Raw genomic sequence first — 25,168 nt, 5'->3', positions numbered from 1 at the left:
TCCTACTGGAACTGTATTTGATTAACTGAAGAAAGAGTCGAATATTTTTGTATATTGTCTGTATAACAACAAAAATACAAAATACTTCTGTCCAACAACAAAAATACAAAATACTCATTTGTGTATTAAATTTATTATTTTGTAAGGTGACTGCATTTTAAAAGTATGGTAAACGAGGGATAAGAGCTTTTAGAACACTATTTGAGAGGAAAATATTTGAGAATAAGTATTTTTTAAATATTTTGAGTGGAAGATATTGGCTGGAAAAACAAGATAGCTCTCTCATGATCTATAAATAGCACTCCTGAAAGAGCAAATAACTAAGAAATAATGTCATTGGGATTAATGCCCAATAAAGAAATGTAAATAGATGCTAAAGAATACAAAAAGATTTTTTTCATTGAAGATACATTCTTCAATTTTTGTTAAAATTATGCTTTTAGTGGTATGGTACAAAGTGATCAAAAGTTAATGAAGTTATCAGGAAAATACCTAACAGCTTCTCACATACAAAACTATAGGAACTGTCTTCTCTAATAGCAGAAGTGAACTAAATTAAATCTTAGTATCTATTTATATATCATCAGTGGTAATGATAATAACCTAGTTCATTTAAAAATATTTATTATAAAAGTTTGTTTAAAAGATCTAAATCAACATAGCTAGGAGCAGAGATGTGCAACCTTATCAATGAAATAGGTTTAGGCATAGAAAACACTCTAAAACATAAGGCAGACTCCAATAATACTTTCTGATTCTTAGAGAATTTCAGTGCAATGGAGGTACCAAGAAGCCTTAAGAATGTCAAAATACCATTACCATGAAACCAAAGAAACGCCAGCTGATATTTCCTTTTTCTTTGATTAGAAGATCTGTGCAACATTTTTATAGAAAAAGACTGAAGAAAGATCAAGTTGAGAAAGTTTTCCTGAATCCAATCGCATTCATAACTTCACAGCATAAGAACATCCCAAAATATTCCATAGTAAAGAACTGAAAAACTGCAAGGCAATTAATAGCACATAGCAAACAAAATGCATGCTGTGGAAATTGTAAAGGATAGACATCTTTCTTGATGGAAAAATGAAAAGTCAGGAGTAGCTGTTTGTCTCTTACATGCAGCCTGTCACTGCATTTGCACACAAAATTCAAATGCCAAGTGCAAACAATGATACTCGAGGGTCCTGGTCAAAATGTTTTAATTGCATCATCTTTCCCTTTGGTGTCACTGAAGGTTATGGATTTACAGCTCAAAACCTTTGCCCTGGACTCCTCGGGTTTTGGTTTTTTAAGGGCCAACTCTGTGGGGAGAAGAGATGAGCAATGTTCAACAGACCGCGCAATGGCATCAATGGTCCACCTGTCTTCAGGAAGGGCGTGCTCTTCCAGGGTAAATGGCCCCTGTTTGGTTCGGGTCAGCTCTAGTACGTTGGCACAGGAAGACAGTTCTACAGCAACAAAAAGTTTAAAAAAAAATCCAGAAGGTAAGTGATGTAGTATTTCACAATCTGTAAGTTTTCCAAATGACAGAAAAATTCAAATCAAACCTCTTGAAACTACTCCAAAGGTAAAACGGTAAGAACATCAGCCTTGAGATGAACAGGTGCTGAAGGAGCACATTTTGAAGCTCTGCGTGGTAAGTATTATTCCTTGCACATGACGAAGCAGGACCTGCTCCATGTCACAGAGGCCAGTAATAACAGGGCCAGGAGCATAAATTTCTAGCTGCTTATTAGATCATGGCCTGCAGGGGGGTTTTGGTTGTTTTTAAAAGTAGTTTATATCAAAGAAAACAACTTTTAGAGAGGCAAATCTCTTTTTTTTTTTTTTTTTCTGTTTTCTGATCCCTACTGTGGGTTAAAATGTTTTATACTTGACAAAATGTGCCTGCTTAGGTACACTGTTCCTGTCTCCATTTGCTGCTCCTCTCTTCCTTCCTACCACAGGAACTGCTGACACTGAGACAGATAAGGGCTGCAGTCAACTTAGCAGCTTCCAAAGCTGAAGGCAGTGCGAGTTCAGTTCCTAAGGCCAGAACTCCAAAGCGAGAAAACTGAAAAACTCTATCAAAACGGAATATTATTCTCTAAATGATGATTCAAAATTCATTTTTATGCTTACCTTTGCCAATGTCATTGACCAAGCTTCTGATATAAAAGCCTCCTCCACATTCAACATCTAGAATGTTAACAGTGAAATGGTAAATTGCTAACCTCCTTTGAAATCCACTTTACATAGAAATGATGCCCCTAAACAAATGTAAAAATGCACTATGCAAACAATCGGGTGATAAAATATTTATGCGCTAAAACATAAATTATTCATCCCACAGCATATGTGTTTGTAAGACTGAAAAGTCAGACTGTGCTGAGAGAAAACAGCAGAAACTCAGGATCACATTTCAAATTAACTGGCAAGTCACACCAGGCTAATACTTCAGTCTTGCTCATTTAATAGATTTTAAACAGTCAGATATCTCAGCTTTATTAGCATGAGCTGTAGATTTTGAAAATATTTTTAGATTTGTATGTTCAAAATATATAACCAGTAAACCAACAAAAAACCTCTTTCCACGGTGACAAGAATCATGTTTGGAATATCATGCAACACAGAGTTCAACATATTTCAATGTTCTCTTGGAAATATGCCTGAAAAACTAATTAAATAGAAAAACAAATAATTTAAAACGTACATATCTAAAAAGACTTCCAAAATCTACAGGATGGCAAAGCTGCGATGTGTAGCTCTCTCAGCATTTTGCCACAAGGTACTGCACGTTTGTCAGCGGAGAGGACTCTAGGTTATCTGTATTCACCAGCCAGATATTCGGAAAAGGACTCTGCATTTCCACACAAAAGGACTTTTTACATTAGAGCTCTCTCCAGTCACACTGCACAAATACAGCCATCAGGGCAAATTAATCAAAATTCAACACCTAGGAATTTCAAATCTGTTTTTTTCCTCACATCATCTTACGGCTGGGGGCCACTGCTGAAGATAAAATATGAGCACTGGCATGCAGGTGTGCTAACACTTGTGCATGATGTTTAGGGAGAAGCGAGCTCTTCTGGTTCTTCTACATTTTCTAATTACGAAAAAAAATAATAAGACTTCAATAAAATCTGAGTTTTTCTAAGCTTCACGGTAATACCTGCTCTACCTGAATATTCATCCAAAGGAGCAAAACATTTCTCGATGCTTTTTGTTTTGTTTTTTTTTTTTGTCATCTGTCAAATATTTCAGAATCAGGAAACTTAAGAAAAAGGTAGGGAGACATAGAGAGACAGAAACAGAAAGAGAGTTTCCACACACTGGTTTACTCTCCAACTGGCTGTGCTGACTGGGCCAGGGCCAGGCTGAAGCCGGGAGGTAGGAACTCCATCTCTTCTACTGCTTTTCCAGGCCAGGATCTGAACTCACAGGATGCTTGCACTGCAGAAGGCAACTTAACCTACGGTGCCACAATGCTAGTCCCAAGGAAAATGAATCCTAAATGGAATCCTGTTCAATGAGTACCATCAAACTAACGGGAGGATCACATGAAGGAGCCTGACGGTTAAGAGGAACTATAGTGTGTGAGTCACCACAACTCTATACCTGTTCCAGGCTTCAGCTACAACCTTCTGCAGTCAGCAAAACCAAAGTATTTCCAAACAATGGAAACAGATTTGAGGGTTCTTAAATATATTTCAAATATGGATTATCAACTCAAATTGATAACCTAAGTTAAATTTCACATGTCCAAAAATACATTTCTGTCTTCCTAAGTTTTCCATATTTTTAAGATGTTCATCTGTAATTTGCAAGTAACAAACAACACTCTAGTTTTAAGAATTTCTTGTCCAAAAACTAAAAATGCTTTGTTTTGAAAGGGCAAATTAATGTCAATTCTATTTTTTTATTTTTATTTATTTATCTATCTATTTATTTGTTACAGCTCCAACCTGTCCAGTCAGTGAGATTTTTTTTTTTAAGATTTATTTTTTTTTATTGGAAAGGCAGATACACAGAGAGAAGAGACAGAGAGGAAGATCTTCCATCTGATCATTCACTCCCCAGGTGACTGCAACAGCTGGAGCCAATCCTAAGCCAGGAGCCTATTCCAGGTCTCCCACAAGGGTCCAGGGTCCCAAAGATTTGGGCCATCCTTGACTGCTTTCCCAGGCCACAAGTAGGGAGCTGGATGGGAAACAGGGTGGCTAGGATTAGAACCGGAGCTCATATGGATTCCCGATGTGTTCAAGGCTAGGACTTTAGCTGTTATGCTATTGTGCCAGGCCCAAATTAATTCAGGTCAATTCTAAAACGAATGTACTGAGAACTAGCAAAACTGGGAAGAAAAGCATCTATCAGTGTTGGGAGCACTGCATGAGTGCCCTGCTCTAAAATAATGACTGGTTCAAGGCCAGAAGGCAGCAGGAAGACAGGAGGTCACAGGTGAGGCGGATCTGCCTCCTTTCCAGAGACTGGCAAGTCAGGTAGCACCCAGTGGACCCACGGAAATGCAAGTGATGGGAGTGAGAGCTGAAATTGCTATGGCAATAAGTATGGTTATTGTTATTTTATAGGCTAGCCTGTTTTTGCAATTTTTTTGGAGCATAGAAAATGTAGCTGTTTTAGCCGCTTTTATAATTTTTAGCTAGAGGAATTAAGGATGCTTTTATTAAAGAAAAATGTTTTTGATTATTGTTTTATTTATGGGGTTGCAGGGTCTATAGTTGTAGGGGGATTTAATATTTGTAATTTTTGTTTTTAGATTATATTTTTTCCCTTGTAAACTATTTTCCCATTGAATAATGGGCAAGATGTAGAAATAGAAATGTGGTAGGAATGTACTACTGATTAGCAGGTAATCGCATGTGCCTTGGCCTTGGAGTCCTGGCTGCCGCTCCATGGCTACTGTTGAAGAATGAATAATGGCTTGCTTTGAAGAATATGAATAGTGTTTTAAAGAATTATCTCTGGGGACACCTGCTTAGCCCTGAAGTGCAGACGGAATGACCGAATGTCTGTACATGCCCCCTTAGTCTTAAAGTAAAAAAATAGAACAATTAGTTGCTTGTGCAGAAGCTTGTGAGGTGTCTGAGTAAATAAAAAGGACAGCTTTTTCTTGGGCTGTGGTGAGAACGCACCAAGTGTCAGTGTCTGTGTCTTTCTTTATCGCCGACTCCACATACCCTTCCCGAGCTCCGAACTCTCGGCTGGAGCTGGACTCCGGCATATCAGAAAATTTAAAACCTTGAAAATACATGTTCCTCACCAATGCTTCTCAACAGAGATCTAGCCATACTATTTCTAACTTTACAGGAAGATAACATAATATATGACACAAATCAGCCTAGTTGAAAGGCATTTCTGAACCTCCAGATAGCTACAGGATTAAATACGTTATCAAACCCCAAACTTCCTTAAATTCTTTAAAAAAATCTCCAATGTCCTAAGGGTACTTGTAAACTTAACGTACATTAGAAGAGAGATGATTTCAAATTTCTCCATCTTACCCAATGTGAAGAATGGTGGTTGGAATTTCTGAAGGGAGATGCCGTACACAGTGACTGGCCTGGCTGGTTTTGCTTCTACCATTTCTCCTCTCTTCACCAAAGTCGAAAGTCTTTGTCCATCCTTCTTTAACGCAGAATAGCTTGTAAGAGAGGGATCGAAGGAAGGAAAGAGAAAGAAAAAAACAACAGAGATCGAGAAATATTAATTGCAGATTATGACATGGAAAGAATGACTAGCATCCGTTTAGTGGAAAAGCCTTCTAAGAAATGAGCTAGTCTTTCTTCCAATTAATTCCACAATGCTGTTAGGGACAGAATTCCCAAATACCTTGGTAGAAAATGCAAGTTCATTCTTGCACTCAATAAGCTATGCTGTCAAATTCCTCATTTAACCTTCTCCCTGGAGACTGCATCTTGCCTTCACTAGTTCTCACTCTGTGCTTAGTGCACCAGGAACTTAGTCTTGGTCATAATCATCTCTGCTACAATTCCTTGAAGCAATTTTTATATAAATAATATTCATTTTTGTCTAAAAGTTATTGTGTTTCTTAAAAGCTAATAAGCAAACCCCAGAACCAGGTCTGCTTGTCCAACACACAGAAAGCCAATCACTGACATTGGAGTAGTAGAAAAAAGCTGGTATTTATTGCAAAGCACAAAACAAGGAGCCGGGCAGCTATTGCTTAACTCCTGGGCTCCCCCAGGAATTAGGGGTGAAGATTCTTATAGATTGAAATCAGAGCTGAGAAGTGCACCATCAGCTCACATACAAGCTTCCGGCTGCGGGCTGGAGCTCATGACCTTGCTTAGACTAGTCGGTCACACTTGAAGGTGGCAGTTGGGTTCTGCCTAGACCTGCAATTTCCCTACACAATCATTCCAGGACAACACTGGCCACTGATGTTCTTATCTACTGGAGAAGCAAATGACTTGTAACAAGCCTGCAAGGCCAGCTAACTCACTCCCTTAAAATCAGCAAATTCCTTTCAATAAACGGCAGGCAAGGATACCTTGTGGTAAAGGAGACAGGGTCCTGCTTTTACATGATGGGATTTGGTTTCACCTCTACCTTTCAGCATGTCAGAAGCTCCAAAAGCCTGTCTAAAATCAGGCTCAGCATGGTAAAGTAATGTAGTGGGGTAGGCGGAGACTCGTGATGCCTGCATTCCATGTCAGGGTGCAGGCTAGTCCTGACTACCCTGCTTCCAATCCAGCTTCCTGCTAACGCATACTTTGGAATGCGACAGATGATGGCTCAGATGATGGAACCCCTGCCACAAACGTGGGAGATGCAGAGAAAGCTCTGGACTCCTGGCTTGCACCTGACTGTTGTAGTTATAAGCATCTCTATCCTTCCAAGTCCTTTCATTTCAAGATGAAAATACATAAACAGCATCTAAAAAATGAGGCTCACCTTTATTTGATCATTAGTTGTTAGATTTAAAATCTGCCTTACCATATAGTAAAGCGGAGTCCATTTATTTTAGTAATGTTATTCACCATTGGAGAAGAAAAATTTACTCAAATTTCTAAGTGAACTTACAGGGGAGGTACTTGCATTATGTTCCCAGTAAACTTCTGTAAAATGCTTTCCATATCTCCTTGTGTTATTTTATCTGTCAAAGTAAACAATAAAAAAGTCATCACAAAACAATGCCAGAAGTACACATGCTGTTTTTATAACACTAACAGCTCTGAAAATTCATTTAAAAAATCCTTCCAGGGTGGCAGGTTTATATTGGAAGGCCTGGGTTTTAGTCCTGACTCCACTCCCAATTCTGGTTTTCTGCTAATATGTACCCTGGGAAACAGGAGGTGATGGCTTCAGTAGTGTCTCAGCCACCATAGCGGGCTATCCTGATCCCTCTTTTAAATGAATATTATTGGTCAGCCTCAAAAACAAACCAAGAAAAAAAAAAAAAGAATATACACAACAAAGATTTTAGCATGTATATTAGGCACTTTTAAAACAATTATATTAGCAAATCTGAATAAAGCTTTTAATATCTGTCACTTATTCATGTTTTTGGCTTCTGGTTGATTCTCTTACAAATGAAATGATATTAAATTGCAGTTCTATAATTTCAAAAACTAAAACCATGATACACTGAAATTTAATATTTGGGCTTTTCTTCTTTACAGATTAGTTTTTACATGTAGTAATAAGCTACCAGAAACATTCCAACATTTGCTGAGTTCCTGGTCAATGAAAAAAAATTAACTGCATTCACCATTTTCTAGGAAATGTGCCTAAATTCTTTTTTCTAGCATATGTGTATGATTTTACTTGAATAATATTAAACGAAGACACATTAGTATGCTTTAAGATACTGTTCTAACACCATAATACATACTAAAGGACAGCATGGAATACTATGCTCAGATTTCAATATGAACAAAGCAAGACAGCTTTAATTTCAAACTGGTCTCGACCCTTAGCAACTAAACATAAACAAAAGACGAGAATCTATTAAACTCAAATACAGAAAAGCTAAAGAACACAAGACTTGTTTCAAATCCTAGCAGAGCTCCAAAGATGCAGATCTTGGGGGGGGGGGGGGCTCTTCCGTTCAGACTGTTCCTCCAACAGATGCGGCTCATGACATGGACGAGGTTTTTTCCATGAAAAAATGCTTACTGCAACATTAAAATATAATCACTGGTGATGCCTTCATTATGCAAATCTAAGATTTCCAAATCTAGACAGCCACTGCTAACTCCATGCTGGCTCCTGCTCAAAGAAATGCCACTGCTAACACAAAAGCAAGAGCTCATAACTCCGCCACGTTTTAAAAATAACAGTTTTCAACTTCTGCTGGGCTGGGCTCTCCACGGCATTCCCGCAAATAGGTGTTGCTTTGTCCTGCTTGCCAATGCCTCTACCTCCTCACATTTTCTCTCTCTCTCTTTCTCTCTATCACACACACACACACACACACACACACACGGTGCCCAAATGTGACCCTTCTCATTCTATCTGCCACAATGTGTCTGCTTCAACCTCTCAGGCACTCAGGATGCATGCTGTGCATTCTATAATTAACCATACACAATTTTTAATTAATATGCATTTGTGTGTGTGTTATTACCAATGAAATCCTGCGCCCCACAAAGACAGTTTTTCTTCCTATATAACATACACTAATAAGATGGCACTCAAGTCATTTTTGCTGAATCTAATTTGCTGAAGAATAATAGGATCTCAAGGTTGAAGGAGATTTAGAAGTCAGCTAGGCCAACCATTCTGCTGTTTGACTCACCAGACGGAAAGCCTACAGAGCAAGTTATTTCACAATGAAAGTGAAGCTTATGGTGCTTGAGAAGGCAGTGCCCCATGCTGGCAAACAGGAAACACTGTATTATCCCAATCCAAATGGTAACTGCCCCCAGATATAAGAACAGAGATTCTAAAGAAAAAAAAATACTCAATCTCAAAAGCAAAAGACATGTACAACAAAATCTTTACAATAAGTACATCCAGTAGCTTGTCAAAAGAAATATACGCAGTAAAACAAGATAGATGTGATGCAATTATTGTAAGAATTGGGTGATTATTCTTTGGTAAATTAATAAACAATGTGCCAGCATTTAATATATTTAAAATAATTATTGGCTTAAATTTGATTTTTTCTTCAGTGAACTTATAACATGTTAACTGGTACTTAACTACAGAGAGAAAAGCAATATGATGGAGCTAAACATGATGCATGACATATTAGAATAACTGCTACTGGATAAGTTTTATGATCACCATAATCCCAGAGAAGGGAAATAAACAGGTAGGCCCCACCCCCTTGACTCCATCTGGAGGTGCTCTCCTCACTGTGGGGCAGAGAAGGAAAAGCCAAACAAAGCATGGTTGAATTACTGAACAGAGCTCAGCATTCGGAGAAGCAGTGGCAGCTGGAATTTCAGAAAATTGCACAAAGAAAGCACTTCATGAGTCTCCTGAGACTGAATAAATTCTAAGTCATACATTTATACAGTGAGTTTTCACAAAATTAACGAAGGAATTACTACAAAAGCTCTTACATGGCTGCGAGATGTTTGGAATCTTAACCATTCAGAATAAGGAAATTAGACTGAACACCTGGGATACTCAATAGGCCCTCAGAAAATCCAGTAAGAAAGCTAGCAAGAAAACCAATTCCCAAATAAAACCTTCCTAACAAAGAAAACTTCACAACACATATCTGTCAATAAATTCTATCAAACATTAAAAAAAAAGTCAAACACAAATTTTGCCAGAGTAGGGGGAAAAAAAGATAATACTCACAACTCAATATATGAAGTCAGCAGAATCTTGACATCAAAATGTCTCAAGGACATTAATAGAAAGAAAATAAACACAGGGCAATCTCACCCATTAACACTGATGCGAAAGCCCTCAACTCGGTATTGGTAAACCAAACTTAACAATTTATATAAAGAATAGCGTAACAGTCAAGTTGGATTTATTCCCAAAATGTTATTCTGCTATTTGCATAAGGAAAAAAACAGATTTTAAAATTTATAGAATTCAATGTCTGCTCATGATAAAAAAAAAAAAAGAAAATTAGAAATAGAAGGCAACTTCACTGTTATCAGAAAGCTAGGGAAAAAAAACTCTACAGGAAAAAATTCTACACAAATGTGGAGGGGGAGGGAGCGGAGCAGCATGTGTTTGGCCTAGCAGCTAAGGTGTCAAGTCCCACACTGGACGGCCCGAGTTCCAACCCCAGCTCTAGGTCCTGACTCCAGTCTCCCAGCAGTGCAGCTCTTGGTAGGCAGGCGTGACGGCCATGGGCCACTGTGGGCACCTGAGGAATGAACCCGGGCATGGGAATGCTATTTTTGAGTGTTTCTGCCTCCCAAATAAATTTTAAGAAGCTGATGGTATACAACAGTGAATTGAGCTGCTGGTTAGGACACCAGCTACTCTGCTGCCAATCCAGCTTCCTCTTAACGCACCTCGGAAGGCAGCAGATAATGACCAAAGTACTACGACCCTTCCCACCAAGTAGCAGACCAGGATGGGGATCCTGGGTCCTGGCTGTGGCCTGGCCTTGCCCTGGCTACTGCAGCCACTCAGACAGCTAAACCAGTAGACAGACCTCTCTTCCCCTCTTCTCTGTCACTCTTTCAAATTAATAAATAAGCAAATAACTGTATCTAGACTATTTAAGAATAAAGTAGAAAGTGCAATTCTTTGAAGGTATTCTTTTAGGTATTAAGATTCAGCCTAAAACTATAGCAATTAAGATAGTTTGGTGTTAACATAAGGATAAACTGACCAACATAACAAAACAGATTCCAAACTAACCTATTCCTAAATGGCATTTGATCTGTGACAAAGCAAGCAATGCTAAGATAATAGAATAATCCTGTAGGAGAAGCAAATGGAAGCTTGCACATACAAAGCCAAAGGAAAAGCAGCAAAAGCTTTTAGGAGGCAGAGTTGTAGCACAGTGTGTTAAGCTACCACCTGTGATATGATATGAGGGTGCCAGTTTGGGACCTGGCTGCTCGACCTCAAATTCAGCATTCCTATAACGAGCCTGAGTAGCCGCAGAGGATGCCCAAGCTTAGGTCCATGCCACCCATGGTCAGGATGGAGCTCCTGGCTCTGGCCTGGCCCAAACCTTGCTGTCGCAGTCATCTGGGGAGTAAAACAGTGTTTGGAAGACCTCTGTGTGTGTGTGCCTCTTGTTCTCTTGTTCTCTTTCTCTCAGTCTCTGTCTCTCTCTTGTTCTGGGTTTTGTTCTTTCATTTGAACACTCAATCCAGTGCTGTGGCATATCAGGCCAAACTGCTGCTTGCGACACCAGCATGCCATTTGCTGATTCAAGTTTCAGCTGCGTCGCTTACACTCCAGCTTCCTGATAATGCATCTGAGAAATCAGTAGATAATAATACAAGTACATGGTTTCTGCCAATGGTGTGGGAGACCTGGATAGAGTTGTAGGGTCCTGAATTCAGCCTGGATCTGTGTCAGCTACTACAGCCATTTGGAGAGCAACTCAGCAGACGGAAGGTCGATCTCTCTCTCTCTCTCTCTCTGTGTTTCTCCCCACCCTGCCCGGCATCACTCTGTCAAAGAAACAAATCATTTTTAAAAATTAAAATCCAGTTTCTAGAATATAGGAAAACGCCTTCATGCTTTCGGGGAGATTCCATAAAAGACTTGATAAGCTGTCTATATTTCTTTTTTTTTTTTTTTTTTTTTTTTTAAATATTCATTTATTCATTAATTACATTGCATTACATGACACAATTTCATAGGTACTGGGATTCCCCCCCCTTCACCCCAAACCCTTCCCCCATCATGAATTCCTTCACCTTGATGCATAACCACAGCTCAAGTTCCGTTGAGATTCCCTAATTAAAAGTTTACACCATACAGAGTCCAGCATCCCACTTGTCCAGTTCAAGTTCAACCGCCTCTTAGGGAGGCCCTCTCAGGTTTGTAGGCAGAGCCAGCAGAGCGTCACCTCGATCAATTAGAAGCACCAACATATCATCAGCAACAGTCCAGGTATGATGAGGCTGGTGCAGAGTCCACTGATTGACATAGTCCGTCTTAGGGTTTCCCCTTGTCCAGTTTTCCGCTGCAAGCATAAAGCTGAGGTGGTTGATTCATCTACTCCATTTTCCATCTTTTTTTGATTAATGCTTTGATTCCTCCATTTTGTTCAGGGGAATCCCCCTAAAAAAAACTTTGAGGCATTCCCAGTCCAGGCTCCTACATGTACTACTAGTAAGCACAGTGCCCGCCACCATCCATCACTCCGATCAGCTGATGGTTTTAACCCCTGGGTTGGTTCTCTTCTGAGCCCCGACCTCTATTGGAACCAATGAGTATCGCATCTCTCCCCGGCTCTGCCCATCACACTCTTGTCCCTCACCTAAACCAGTGGGAGGAGTGCTGGTCGGGTGTTGCATTCCCTGCTAGCACAGGCCATTTCACCTTGGCATTTTGTGTTTTGTACTGTTTTTTGTTTTTTTTTTTTTTTTTTTTTTTTTTTTTATCGCAACCAAACACGGCCAGGCCCCCACACAGTTTCAGCACTTGGGCTTGCCAGTGGATGACGTGAACCGACTCAGCCTGGTCTGCCCCAACCCGAGCCAAGTGTATTCCAGTGGGTCACAAGCTGTCTATATTTCAAAAGACACAATTTAGGAGAGGAAAAAGGCAACCTCAAAGCAAGAATGCCCAAGGCACATAACCACAGACATACATAACCGAGCTTATAATCACTAAGGAAAACACAACTCAATAGGGAAAGAAAAAAAGCAGGCAAGACACCAAGTCAGAACTCAAAAGCTGACAGCTAAATGAGTCACAACACATAAAATCAAACACCACTACACTACTCATGAGAAAGGCCAATATTAAAAACACTCCTAAGTTGATGTGTGGCTAAGGATGTAGACATGTGGAACTGACACATCGCTGGTAGAAACACAAAGTGACACAACCACTTCAGAAAATTTAGGATTTCCATCACAATTAAATACACACCTGCTTGATGACCCAGTGACTCTTCTTAAATATACACTCAAAAGAGATGAATACACAGGTCTACAAAATAGGTGAAAAATAAACTTTGCAGCTTTATTCACAAAGCACCAAACTAGGTACAACCCGTGTCCACCAACAGAGTATTTGTGTATGAAATTTCAACATGTGTGTCGGTGTGTAGGGGGTATGTGTGTGTATTTATTCGCACAGTGGCACACTATATATAAAATTCAAATATTAATGTATGCAAACATGAATGAACCTTGCAAATGTAAGAGGAAGAATGTACACGCAAAAGGATACATACTATTTAATATCTTCACATAAAGTTAAAAAATTAGCAAAATTATACTGTGGTGAGAACTGACACCGTCATGGTGGGAGTTGGACAAGAAGCTATCTTCGTTGAAGGGCACAGTAGTGACAGGAATGGGGTAGAAGGATTTCAGGGAATATGCTCTTTCTGGACTGGGTGGTTAACTCTGCTCTATGACAACTCATTGAACTGTACATTTAATTTCTACTTGCTTTTCTTTTTTTTTTTTTTAAAGAAAGCATCATGTACATTATTCAACTTAGTATCTTTTTTTTTTCAAAGATTTATTCATTTTATTACAGCCAGATATACACAGAGGAGGAGAGATAGAGAGGAAGATCTTCCGTCCGATGTTTCACTCCCCAAGTGAGCCGCAACGGGCCGGTGCGCGCCGATCCGATGCCGGGAACCTGGAACCTCTTCCGGGTCTCCCACACGGGTGCAGGGTCCCAATGCATTGGGCCGTCCTCAACTGCTTTCCCAGGCCACAAGCAGGGAGCTGGATGGGAAGTGGAGCTGCCGGGATTAGAACCGGCGCCCATATGGGATCCCGGGGCTTTCAAGGCGAGGACTTTAGCCGCTAGACCACGCCGCCGGGCCCTCTACTTGCTTTTATCTGTGAAATACTTTACAGAAAAGTTTAAACATTAACAATCAACACTATTTGAAGATCGCTACCCCCACTTCACATTAGTCTCACTATGGTGTGGGGCAATTTATTTAAATCTCAATTCGAGAGCCAATTCACCTTTCAGCTTTCTCCAAGATGAGCCCCTGAAGCAAGCACAGACAAACCACACACAACCCAAGAGGAGGCACTCCTGGTAGACACCTCAGCTACTGGTGTTTGGGAAAACCTTGGGAACGAACTGACCACCTCGGAACTAAAGGATGGTGCTCTTTACAGCAGACAATAGGCTTGAGTCAGCTCTTCCCTCTCACACTTTTTGCCTCAGGAAGGACAGAAAAGTGATTCCAGGCGGGCCTGATCGGAGGCTTGGTCTACATCTTGCTCTGGAAAGCCACAGTGTGAGTGTCCTGAAGTCAGTGGAGCACACTGAAGGTGGCATCCCCAGGGACACCAGCCATGCTACTGGGGACTCGGCGCCCAAGCACAGGTGAGGAAGGAGAAGAAGAAAGGCTCTGTCCTTCCTAGGTTTCGCCTGCAGTCATCTTCCAGCAGGCCTAACTCATGCACTAACCACTTTATTCTGTATGGCATGTGTTACACCAAGAACACAGGAAGATACGGTCTCAGTCCTGCACTTGAGGGATTAACATGCTAGTGCATGCTTGCAAACAGTGAAGAACGCTGCTCAGGAATAGCAGGGTGTTATGACAGTAAAGAGAAAGGTCCTGTTAATACGAACTGTGACTCCACTGAAGCCATGGACTCATCTCCTCACTCCTCCAAGTTAACAAGCTGAAACAATAGCTAAAAATAGTATTTGTAAAGATAAGACAGAATGACCTGAGAGCTTCCAGTAGCCTCTGACCGGAAGTTGACTTGATAATCCAGAGTCAGCTGGTCTCCATGGGTCAGTTACAAACTGCGTTTTTGGTTATTTCCGTGATTGGATGGGGTGGCAGTTCCAGCAGCTCATAGTGGGTGAGGACCAGGCATGTTCCATGTCCTGCAATGTGCAGGATCATGGAACAAAACGGAGAATTGTCCTGTGTGCCGCCTGACATTTGGATATTTAAGGAGATGAAAAGCCTGTTTATAATTATCCAAACTGGATTTCAATGCTATCATACATTTAAACTCAAATTATTTTTGTCCCATTTTCTGAATTTCCATCTACATGTCACAGTCTGCATTTGCACTCACAGCATTCAAAGTAATTTATGTATAAGTGTTAACAAGGCTATTTTATGAAGACTTTCAGTGTGGTAATATTTGTGCTTGCAAACAGCAGTGTATCCCTGCGTTAAAAATTTTATTTCTTCATGATTTTATGTTGGGATAGCAAAGGTGGCATATTAAATTCTGGTCAAAAGGGGAAATATTGGACCATGCCGCTCAAGATGTTGCTTAGGCTGCCTGGTTTGAGTCCTGGCTTCCAATTACAGCTTCCTGATAGCGTACAGCCCGGGAAGCAGCAACTAGTGACTCCAGAAGCAGGGCTCCCTGCCACCTACAAGGAAGAACTAGACTGAGTTCTAGGCTCCTGATTTTAGCCTGGCCCAGTCCTGACCGTTGCGAGCATTCACTGATGTGAGCCAGCGGATGGAAGATCTTTCGTCACTCTGTCTCTCAAAAAAATAAACAAATAAATAAATCTTTAAAATAAACAAATAAATAAATCTTTAAAAGTCTTCTAGTCATAATTGGGTTTCAATTAAGTGAGGGTCTATTATTATCTACTAATAACTTCAAGTATAATTCAACAGCTATTTTTTCAAAGACTTGAACTAATCGATTTTTTTCGATTATATTGCTTGATTAACTGAGCAAGATTCTAAGCTATTACAACTGGACAAGTTAACAGGGGAAGTGAAGCTATTATGAACAAGAAAAAGATTTGGTTTCACTATTGGGACAATGTGCAATATATGATGACAAAACACAAAAACACAGGGAGGCCAGATGCTCGACTGCCTACAGCTAAATTACAAAGAGATGACATTAACCATGGGGAAGAACCGGAAAGCCAACAAATAATTCACAATTGTGACAAAATAATGCAGGTGAACTGACTTACAAAACTGCAACTGCTGCATTATAAATAGCATAAGCGCTGTCAGAGTTGCTAGGAGACCATTTCATGTCTGTATCCTTTCTTAAGGTGGTGAATGGTAGAAAATGGAGGTGGGCCCCAGTGACTTCTGCTTTGCTTCCATACAGCTTTTCCTCCTTCAGATTTTTTTTTATCCCCAAAAGCATAAAACAATCATGAGTTTTAAAGCACTAACCAGGCACATTTACTTCAACAGCTGAGAAGTAATTGTTTAAAAACAACCAGTACTGTGACACGGCAACTTCAGCTGCCACTGCAGGGCAAACCTCTCTCATGGGCTGGAGTCCCAGCTGCTCTGCTCCTCACCCAGTTCCCTGCCAATGCGCCTGGGAAGGCAAAAGAAAACGCCCACGTTCAGGGTCCCTGCACCTAAGGAAGAGACTAGGATGGAATTCTCGACTCCGGCTTTGACCTGGTCCCTGACTGCTTCAGCCATTTGGGGGCAGTAAACTGGCAAATGGATTTATATATTCATTAATACATATTTTAAAAATTTACTTATGTGAAAGAGAGGGAAGAGACAGATCTTCTATTTGTTGGTTTGCTCCCCAAATGGCTGGAACAGCCAGGTTTCGTGCCTTTATATATATACATATATATATATAAGTATTGCATATATTATATATGTATTACATATATTATATGTGTATGTGTGTATATACACATATAATATATATACAATATATAATATATGTATGTGTGTATACACATATAATATATAGTATATGCAATAATAATACATACACACATACATATATTACATACATATATTACTTGCTTATATAGATACAAACAGGCAGGGTGAGGCACAAGAAACAGGTAAAGTCTAGTGTGTACCTTTGGTTTTTCTCTTATTAGGGAAAACACCCTAAATCTCAGTTACAAAATATTTGGGGCAAGGGGGTTACTAGAAAAACAATTTTGAACATTAAAATTCTTGCAAGAAAAAGTTATAAATATTTACTTATAAACTCCTACCACACAAGCAACAATGTAATAAGCATGTTTGGGTAAAAGACTGAAATTAAAATTAAGCATTCACAGAAACTTTCTTTAGACAAGGACAATGGTACATGAACTTCATACCGTAAGGTTTTTCTTCTGTTACTTTCCCTGTAGAATCCAGGGTGTCAGTGGCCCTCCCCAGTTCTCCAACAGCAATATACCGCTAGAGGAAGAGAAACGGAAGAGAGATGGGCCACAGAGTTAAAAAACAAAACAAAAGAAAGTCACACTCCTTTCAAAGTTTATGCAGAACTTTACAAGTTTATTGGAAACTTTACAATCACCATGAGACAAAATAAAGACAAATATATCTATCGGTTTTTGATACATGGGAGACATGGTATAAGTGGATAATCACAAACTTCCCATGGCAGCTAGCATGAGAAAAAACAACAAACTTGATTTTGTTAATAATTATGGTTTATTAACAAAACAAATTCTGAAAACCATTTTTATTCTAGATTATCTCATTTTTAAAGAAAAATTTCCAGATACACACGAGAGTGGTACCATACACCTTGATGTGGCAATCACAACATTCAGTAATTTCCTATACACAATTAAAATGAATTTTAAATGAGATAATTTTTTACTTCTATGAAATACTAAGGCAAATCTTAGCAACTAGATCATGTGCTTAATTAAAAGCTAACAGGTAGAAATGAGGTAAACTCATATAGCAGAGGGAACGTACTTAACTGTTATATACGTGCTTTTTCTTAATAAACAAAAATTGATATTTAAGCTCTCTGAAAGGAAAAACAAATCCCCTCAAAGCATGGCCCATCTGTCATCCCGGCTTTACCGAGGACTGAGGGCACTACAGGTCATAGAGCTTACTTTACACTAGCCAACTTCCATCTTCATTTAGTGTATGCCATGACATAGTAAGAAAAGTGCAAGGATTATTATTTCCACTGGATTTCATATGTGAACATTTTTCAAGGAAAAGTCAAATTACTGAGATTTAAGCTTATTAACAAAAAACATTATGTTAGTAGAAGGACTTGAAACAAAAAGTGAGAAAAATATTAAAGCTGCAAAATCCCATAAACATCTGACACTTCATAGCAAACTAGTAGTCTTTGATGAAATAATCTTCACGCGATATAGCTCAGGCTATTTTTATTTTTTGAAAGGCAGAGTTACAGAGCAAAAGGAGACACAGAGAGAAAACTCTTAATTTGCTGGTTCACTCACCAAATGGCCACAACAACCCGGGCCTGGGCAAGGTTGAAGCCAGGAGCCAGGAGCTTTTTGATAGGTTTGTCCACGTGAGTGGCACAGGCCGAAGCCCCTGGACCATCTTTTGCTGCTTTCCCAGGCACATCAGCAGGAAATGGATCATCAATACTGAAGCAACGAGGGTTGGAACCAGTGCCCATATGGGATGCTATTGTGGTACTGTTGGCTAAGCCAGCACCTACAGTGCCAGCATCTCATAAGGGCACCTGTTAATGTCACACCTGTTCTACTCAGATCCAGTTCCCTGCTGGTGCGCATGGGGAAGCAGCAAAAAATGTTCCAAGTCCTTGAACTCCTGTCATCCACAACAGACCTGGAGAAAGCTCCTGGCCCCTGGCTTCAGCCTGACCCAGCTCTGGCCATGGTGGCCATTTGAGGACTGACCCTGAAGATGAAAATCTCTTTCTATGTCTCTTCTTCTCTAACTCTGCCTTTCAAATAATAATAATATCAATAAAACAAAAAGTCTGGCTGCCTAAGAAAACCACAATATGACTTGCACAGTGTGCTTTAAATATATGTGCACTGTTGAGCTATGTAACAATACTGAACCAGGACACTAACAGGATGCCCATTCTGGGCTCGGCACAAGGAACTTTCCTAGCCTGGCTTTCCCTTTCTTCCTTAAGGACCAGACCTTAGTCATCTCTCAGTGCCACCATGGGAATCCATCCTAGCTTTTACTCCCACCTGCACCCTTCCAACATAAATGCCCTCCATATAAAGAATGAAGACCAGCATGATATCTACACACTCAATCATGTTACTATGAATTTACAAAGTACTCTCCTAAGTACTTCTGAGACACATACTAAAGTATCTAGCCTCTAAGAGGTTACTGTGTAACAAGGGAAGGTATCAATAAAGACAATTACTGCAGAAGGTAATCACTGTAATGGTGATAACAGACAATAACGGTTGTTCCCAATGGTTTACCTAAATGGTTTCTTATTCCAAACTGCTTGGTAGATAATTACCTATAGATTACAGGCACTCACTATTATTCTAAACATACTTTATTTTTGATTATTGCCTTTCCAAATCATAAACTCTCTTAGTAAGGATTGTGTATTGTTTCGTTGCGCTTCTTACTAGATGACAACACAGCAGTAATTTAAAATAAAGTCCCTGGTAGATTTACACTCACCAATGGACAGTTCCTGCACGTGTAATTCTTTGCATGTCACTATGGTTTTGACATCCAGTGTATCTTCAATCTTGTATCACAATCCTTCAGTTACACTGCATCTAGCTACATGCTGGATTCTTTCAGAGTATAGCATTTAAACCAGAAATTCTCAGACACTTTAGTTTCACAACAGCTACAGACACTTAAAACTTACTACAAAACTCTTATCTGTTGATATTTATTGCACTAGAAATTAAAACTGAAAAATGTTTGAACACACTAATATCCACACACACATTCCATTAGCATTTTAAGAGCAATAATACTGACCACCTATCTGGTAGCCTTTGAAAAACTCCACTGTACACATGTGAGATCGCAGGCAAACAAGGCAAAACTACAGGGTCTTCCCAATCCTCTCAAAGAACCCCCTTAGTCCCTAGATCGCATCTTGAGAACTGATGGTCTAAATCACAGCTGTTTTCCAGCTTCCTCTTATTCTGGAATCAAACAGTAACTGCCCTTCAGTTCTATTCAATGGTCTACAACACCTGGGAAAACCTACCTACACAATGAAGCCTAGGGCTAAAACAAGGCCCACTACCAAAAAGACATGGCACAGAAGACGAATGACCTAAGAGGAATATGCACACACACACACACACACACACACACACACACACACAATATATATATATACACACACACACACACACACACACACACACACACACACATCCTCTCCATTTTGTCCTATGGAGTCTGAGCTACTTCATTTTTACCGGCCTAAACTCTACACAGAGGCTGGGTTTTAGAGCCATTTGTTCTCCCAGATGTCCACCTGCAAACTGTGGCTCTTATTACTGTATTCATCACAACAAATGGAGGTCCTGTCGCATTCTCCAGTGAACTGTGTGCTCCTTGAGATTCAGCTTTTCTTGCAGATCCCTGGACTCCACAGCGCATGTCAGCTTCGGGACACTCGCGGGGAAAGGAAAACATTCACCTCACACAAAATGTACCTAATCACAGCCTTCTCAAGGAAGCAACTACTTTTCCTAAAGTTTGGGTTTCTTTTTCTTTTCTTTTTAAAAGGCAATGTCTGCATATTTTAAAAACTATTACTTTATTTATCTTCACTGGATTTGAAAGGTAGAGAAACAGACATCTTCCATCGTCTGGTTCCCACCCTCAAACATCCAGGGCTGCGTCAAACCAAAGCTAGGATTCTACAACTCTAGCTCAGTTTCTCACGCGGGAGGCGAGGACCGAGTCCCTGAGCCATCCCCGGGGGCTCTGTGAAGGTGCACTTCAAGCAGGTGATCTAATATGGGACACAGGCGTCCCAGGCTGTGACTTCAACCTCATCCCTCTAAGGCTTCATTTTTGAGATCTTCAATTAAATTTCACAAACTAGAGATATCGCTCAGGATATGCAAAAATATATTTTTAAAAACCTCCCAACTAAAAATGCATGTCTCTGATGTCTTCATGAATAAAGAATAGCTGTTACTGGTTGGTAAGTATAAAACCTTCAAAATTTTGAATATAGTACTTAAACTATATCAGTACTAATAGTGTATATAGACAGGGTATAAACTGGACTACTGTCTGGAAATGCTGAAATTCTAAAGAGTTTGCTAAGTTTCATAGGCACATCATTTAAGCACATATTTCACTTGACTTGAAAAATGCTACTGTGGTCTTGTGGGAAATTACTGTCATCCAACCACAATAAAGGTCTTAAACTTGTATATTGCAATGACAAAAATATTTTAAGATTTTTATTGGAAAGGTAGATTTTTTAAAAAATATTTTATTTATTTTTATTGGAAAGGCAGATATACAGAGAAGAGGACAGAGAGGAAAATCCGTCCCCAAGCAGCCGCAACGGCTGGAGCTGAGCCAATCCGAAGCCAGGAGCCAGGAGCCTGGAGCCTCTTCCAGGTCTCCCACGTGGTTACAGGGTCCCCAAGATTTGGGCCATCCTCAACTGCTTTCCCAGGTCACAAGCAAGGAGCTGGATGGGAAGTGGAGCTGCTGGGGTCAGAACCGGCACCCATATGTGATCCTGGCACCCCCAATGCAAGGACCCCAACTACTATGCTATTGCGCCAGGCCCGGAAAGGTAGATTTACAGAGAAGGAGAGAGAAAGATTTTCCACCCGCTGGGTCACTCCCCAAATGGCCACAACAGCTGGGGCTGAGCCAATCTGAAGCCAAGAGCCAGGAGTTTCTTCTGAGTCTCCCATGCAGGTACAGAGTTACAAGGCTTTGGGCCATTCTCCACTACTTCCCCAGGCTACAAGCAGGGAGCAGGATAGGAAGTGGAGCAGCTGGAACATGAACCAGCACCCATATGAGATCTTGGCACATGCAAGGTGAGAATTTAGTCACTAAGCCATCTCGCTGGGTGCTCAGTGACAACACTTGCATAAAGCTGCTTTCTGCAAGTACCACTCCAGCCAACCTCCACCTAACTATGGGAGTAGCATTATATTTAGATGTCCTTTAACTATTATGTAGTAGTCCTTTACCAAAGGATGGTGACCCTTCCATTTCTTCAGCATCAACTATTTTAAAAAATATTTATTTATTTATCTAAAATGCAGAGTTATAGGAGGACGTGGGAAGAGAGTGAAAGAGAGAGACAATGAGATTTCTTTCACCTGCTGGGCTCTCTCCTAAATGGCCAGAATGGCCAGAGCTAGGTCAGGCTGAAGCCAGGAGCTGAAATCGTACGGCCATCAGCTGTATTAGCAGGAGCATCAGCAAGGAGCTGAATTGGAAGTGGAGCATCCAGGACTTAAACTGCTGTGAAGCGGGACTTAACCCATGGTGCTACAACACCAGCCCCTAAATAATCAACTTTGTTTAGCACTACAGAACACAGTAAGGTAGCACTCCAAAACCTCACTCAAGTCTAGCACTCAAAGTATAACACTGCTATCAGCTTTTGTTCAACGACTGGCTCAAAAAGTGTAGGTTAGGACAGATGGCAAAGGGACTCTTCCTCTAGGTAATCTTTTCTTTTTTTCAAATTTAAGATTCATTTTATTTATTTTAGACATCAGAATTGCAGAGATAAAGATGGAGAGATAGAGATCTTTGAACCGTTGGTTCATTCCCCAGATGGTCACAATGGCCAGTGCTGAAGCAGGCTCACGCCAGGAGCTAGGAGCCTGGAGCTGCATCTAGGTCTCCCAGATCTGTGCCAGGGGCTCAAACACCTGGGCCATCCTCCACTGCTTTTCTCAGATGATTAGCGGGGACCTGGGCCAGAGGTAGAGCAGCTGGGCCACAAACCAGCACTCACACGGGCCACTGTATAACCTATGCCACAATGTGAGCCTCCTTGTAGGGAATCTATGAGGATACTATTTTAAAAAGTGGGGAAATGGAATTAAAACATGAAATTAATGTGACAGTTTTTTTAGAAATCCAGGTAAAGGTGGGAATAACAAGTATTACACACATAACAGGCCTTTCCCATGAATTTTCTCAAGAGTCCTAAATATGCTATACTATGATCATGTCAGAACACTGCCTTCTGGCAGCTAATTCACACAGGCTTGGGCAATCTTTTCTGCCAAGGGCCTTTTGGATATTTATAATATCATTCATGGTCTACCTAAAATTATCAACTTAAAAAATTAGCGTGCTATAGATTTACTGAATTTCAAGTCCTGCCTGCATTTGCCTGGGCAGGGCCAGACCAAATGATTTTACAGGCTTTATGACTCTACTATAAGATCAAGTTAATCAAACTTTTCAGAATAATTTCACCTAAATTATAGCTTATGTATATCTGCCTTTAAATCTACCATAAAACTACTTTTGAAAACCACAATCTCAAATTGGCTAATTTTCCCCTTGAGGCATGGCATCGAATATGGTTTGTGTCCTGGCTGCTCCACTTCCCATCCAGCTCCCTGCTTGTGGCCTGGGAAAGCAGTGGAGAACGGCCCAAAGCCTTGGCAGCAATCCGGGGAGTGAACCAGCAAATTGAAGATCTTTCCGTCCCTCCTTCTCCATAAATCTGCCTTTCCAATAAAAATAAATACATCTTAAAAAAAAAAATCTGTCGGGCCCGGCAGTATGGCCTAGTGGGCTAAAGTCCTCGCCTTAAACACCCCAGGATCCCATATGGGTGCCGGTTCTAATCCCGGCAGCTCCACTTCCCATCCAGCTCCCTGCTTGTGGCCTGGGAAGGCAGTCGAGGACGGCCCAATGCATTGGGACACTGCACCCACGTGGGAGACCCAGAAGAGGTTCTGGGTTCCCGGCTTCGGATCTGCGCAGCACCGGCCATTGCGCTCACTTGGGGAATGAATCATCGGACGGAAGATCTTCCTCTCTATCTCTCCTCCTATCTGTATATCTGACTTTGTAATAAAAATAAATAAATCTTTAAAAAAAAATCTGTCCTTCAAAATCCCTTCATGTAAGAAATTTCCTTTTGTCTGAATTTAAGCCTGCCTGAAGAAACTCTCTCTCAGAGTTAGCGTGCCCGTAATATTTTTCCTATACCACAAGAAAGTCCAGATAAGAATAAAAAAAAAGAGAGAAATTCATGGTATTCAAGATTTATAATAGAATTTTCTTGAGTAAAGTTATTTTCAAGTATATACAGATATGTAATTATATCCAACAGGAAAGAAAGAGATTTCAGGATCAGTGAAACACTTGGGAATAGTCACAACAGTATTTAGTGAGCTGTACTCAAGATACTGGACAGAAAACTCAGATGCTTTTAATATTCATAAAAAGAGCATGCAGTGAATAAAGTATTCAAGAAGACAGGAGAGGAAGAACATAAGGAATGAAGAAGAGGGCTTTTCTCTTGCTTTTAACATTTATTTACTAGAGAGAGAGAGAGAAAGGCAGCCAGATACTCTCACTTGCTGGTTCACCCTCACATACTTGCAACAGCCCCAGGGAAGGCTGAGGCCTCCAGCCTGAACTCAATCCAGGTCTCCCAGGCGGGTGCTGGCATGCAGTTCCTTGCGTTGGAATGGGAGCAGGAGTTGGGAGGCAAACCCACATGTGGGCATGTAGACTGGTGTCTTGAGTATTAACCTCTAGGCCAAATGCTTGCCTGCGGGTTAAGATATATAACCCTTTCCCTGTAATGGAAGAAATCCCCCCAAAACAGCTGGGTGATCTGAATGGGCTCTGTTTCATACAGAAGGAAGCAAAATAGTCTGATGACCTAAGGATTTTATTTAAAAAGCTAGCACTCTTTTCTTTGATAGGGGTTGTATGGAGTGGTACTATGTTGGAAATGGTTCTAACGATGTTTTTCAATTCAGCAAGAAAAAAAAATTGTGTTAGATAATGTTCAATGAGCAGTGTCTCCAGTGGGAACTGGTTGATGAGGGAAGGGTTGTATTGTAATACAGCTGTATCATGAACACCGGTTATACCATCCAGAATTAGGTATTTCTTCTACTTTTGAAGTAACTTCATCCCACACAGACTATACAAATAATTGTTCTAACATGATAATGCAAATTAAAAAAAAAAATCTGTAAAAAAACAGAAAGAAATGGCAGGAGGCAGGGGACTCCGGGCTGGAAATACGGCCCCTAAGCACACCACATAGCGGTGGGCAGGATGGGGAGACAGCAGCTTCCCGGGGATGAGCATCATCTGATACCATACACGTGGGCTGGGTCTCAGGGCAGGATAGACTGGGCTGCAACACTCACCAGTTCACATGAGGGCCAG

At 40.5% G+C, this 25,168-nt stretch overlaps 1 protein-coding gene across 1 annotated transcript in view; it reads right to left on the bottom strand.

Moving 5' to 3' along the window:
• Positions 1 to 1,182: 1,182 nt before the first annotated feature.
• Positions 1,183 to 25,168, bottom strand: part of TRUB1 (TruB pseudouridine synthase family member 1) — a 39,125-nt gene continuing 15,139 nt past the window's right edge. Inside the window, exons 4-8 of the mRNA XM_058671375.1 lie at positions 17,146 to 17,227; positions 7,045 to 7,117; positions 5,502 to 5,641; positions 2,122 to 2,178; positions 1,183 to 1,448 (exon numbers count right to left, since the gene is read on the bottom strand). Coding sequence (XP_058527358.1) covers positions 1,189 to 1,448; positions 2,122 to 2,178; positions 5,502 to 5,641; positions 7,045 to 7,117; positions 17,146 to 17,227 — 612 coding nt within the window. The 3' untranslated portion in view covers positions 1,183 to 1,188. The remainder of the gene's footprint in view (positions 1,449 to 2,121; positions 2,179 to 5,501; positions 5,642 to 7,044; positions 7,118 to 17,145; positions 17,228 to 25,168) is intronic.

This window comes from Ochotona princeps, chromosome 13 (assembly GCF_030435755.1).
Source record: "Ochotona princeps isolate mOchPri1 chromosome 13, mOchPri1.hap1, whole genome shotgun sequence".
NCBI classification, from domain to species: domain Eukaryota; kingdom Metazoa; phylum Chordata; class Mammalia; order Lagomorpha; family Ochotonidae; genus Ochotona; species Ochotona princeps.
The sequence above is the reverse complement of the archived record's forward strand: the minus strand, read 5'-3'. Positions and strand labels throughout refer to the sequence as shown.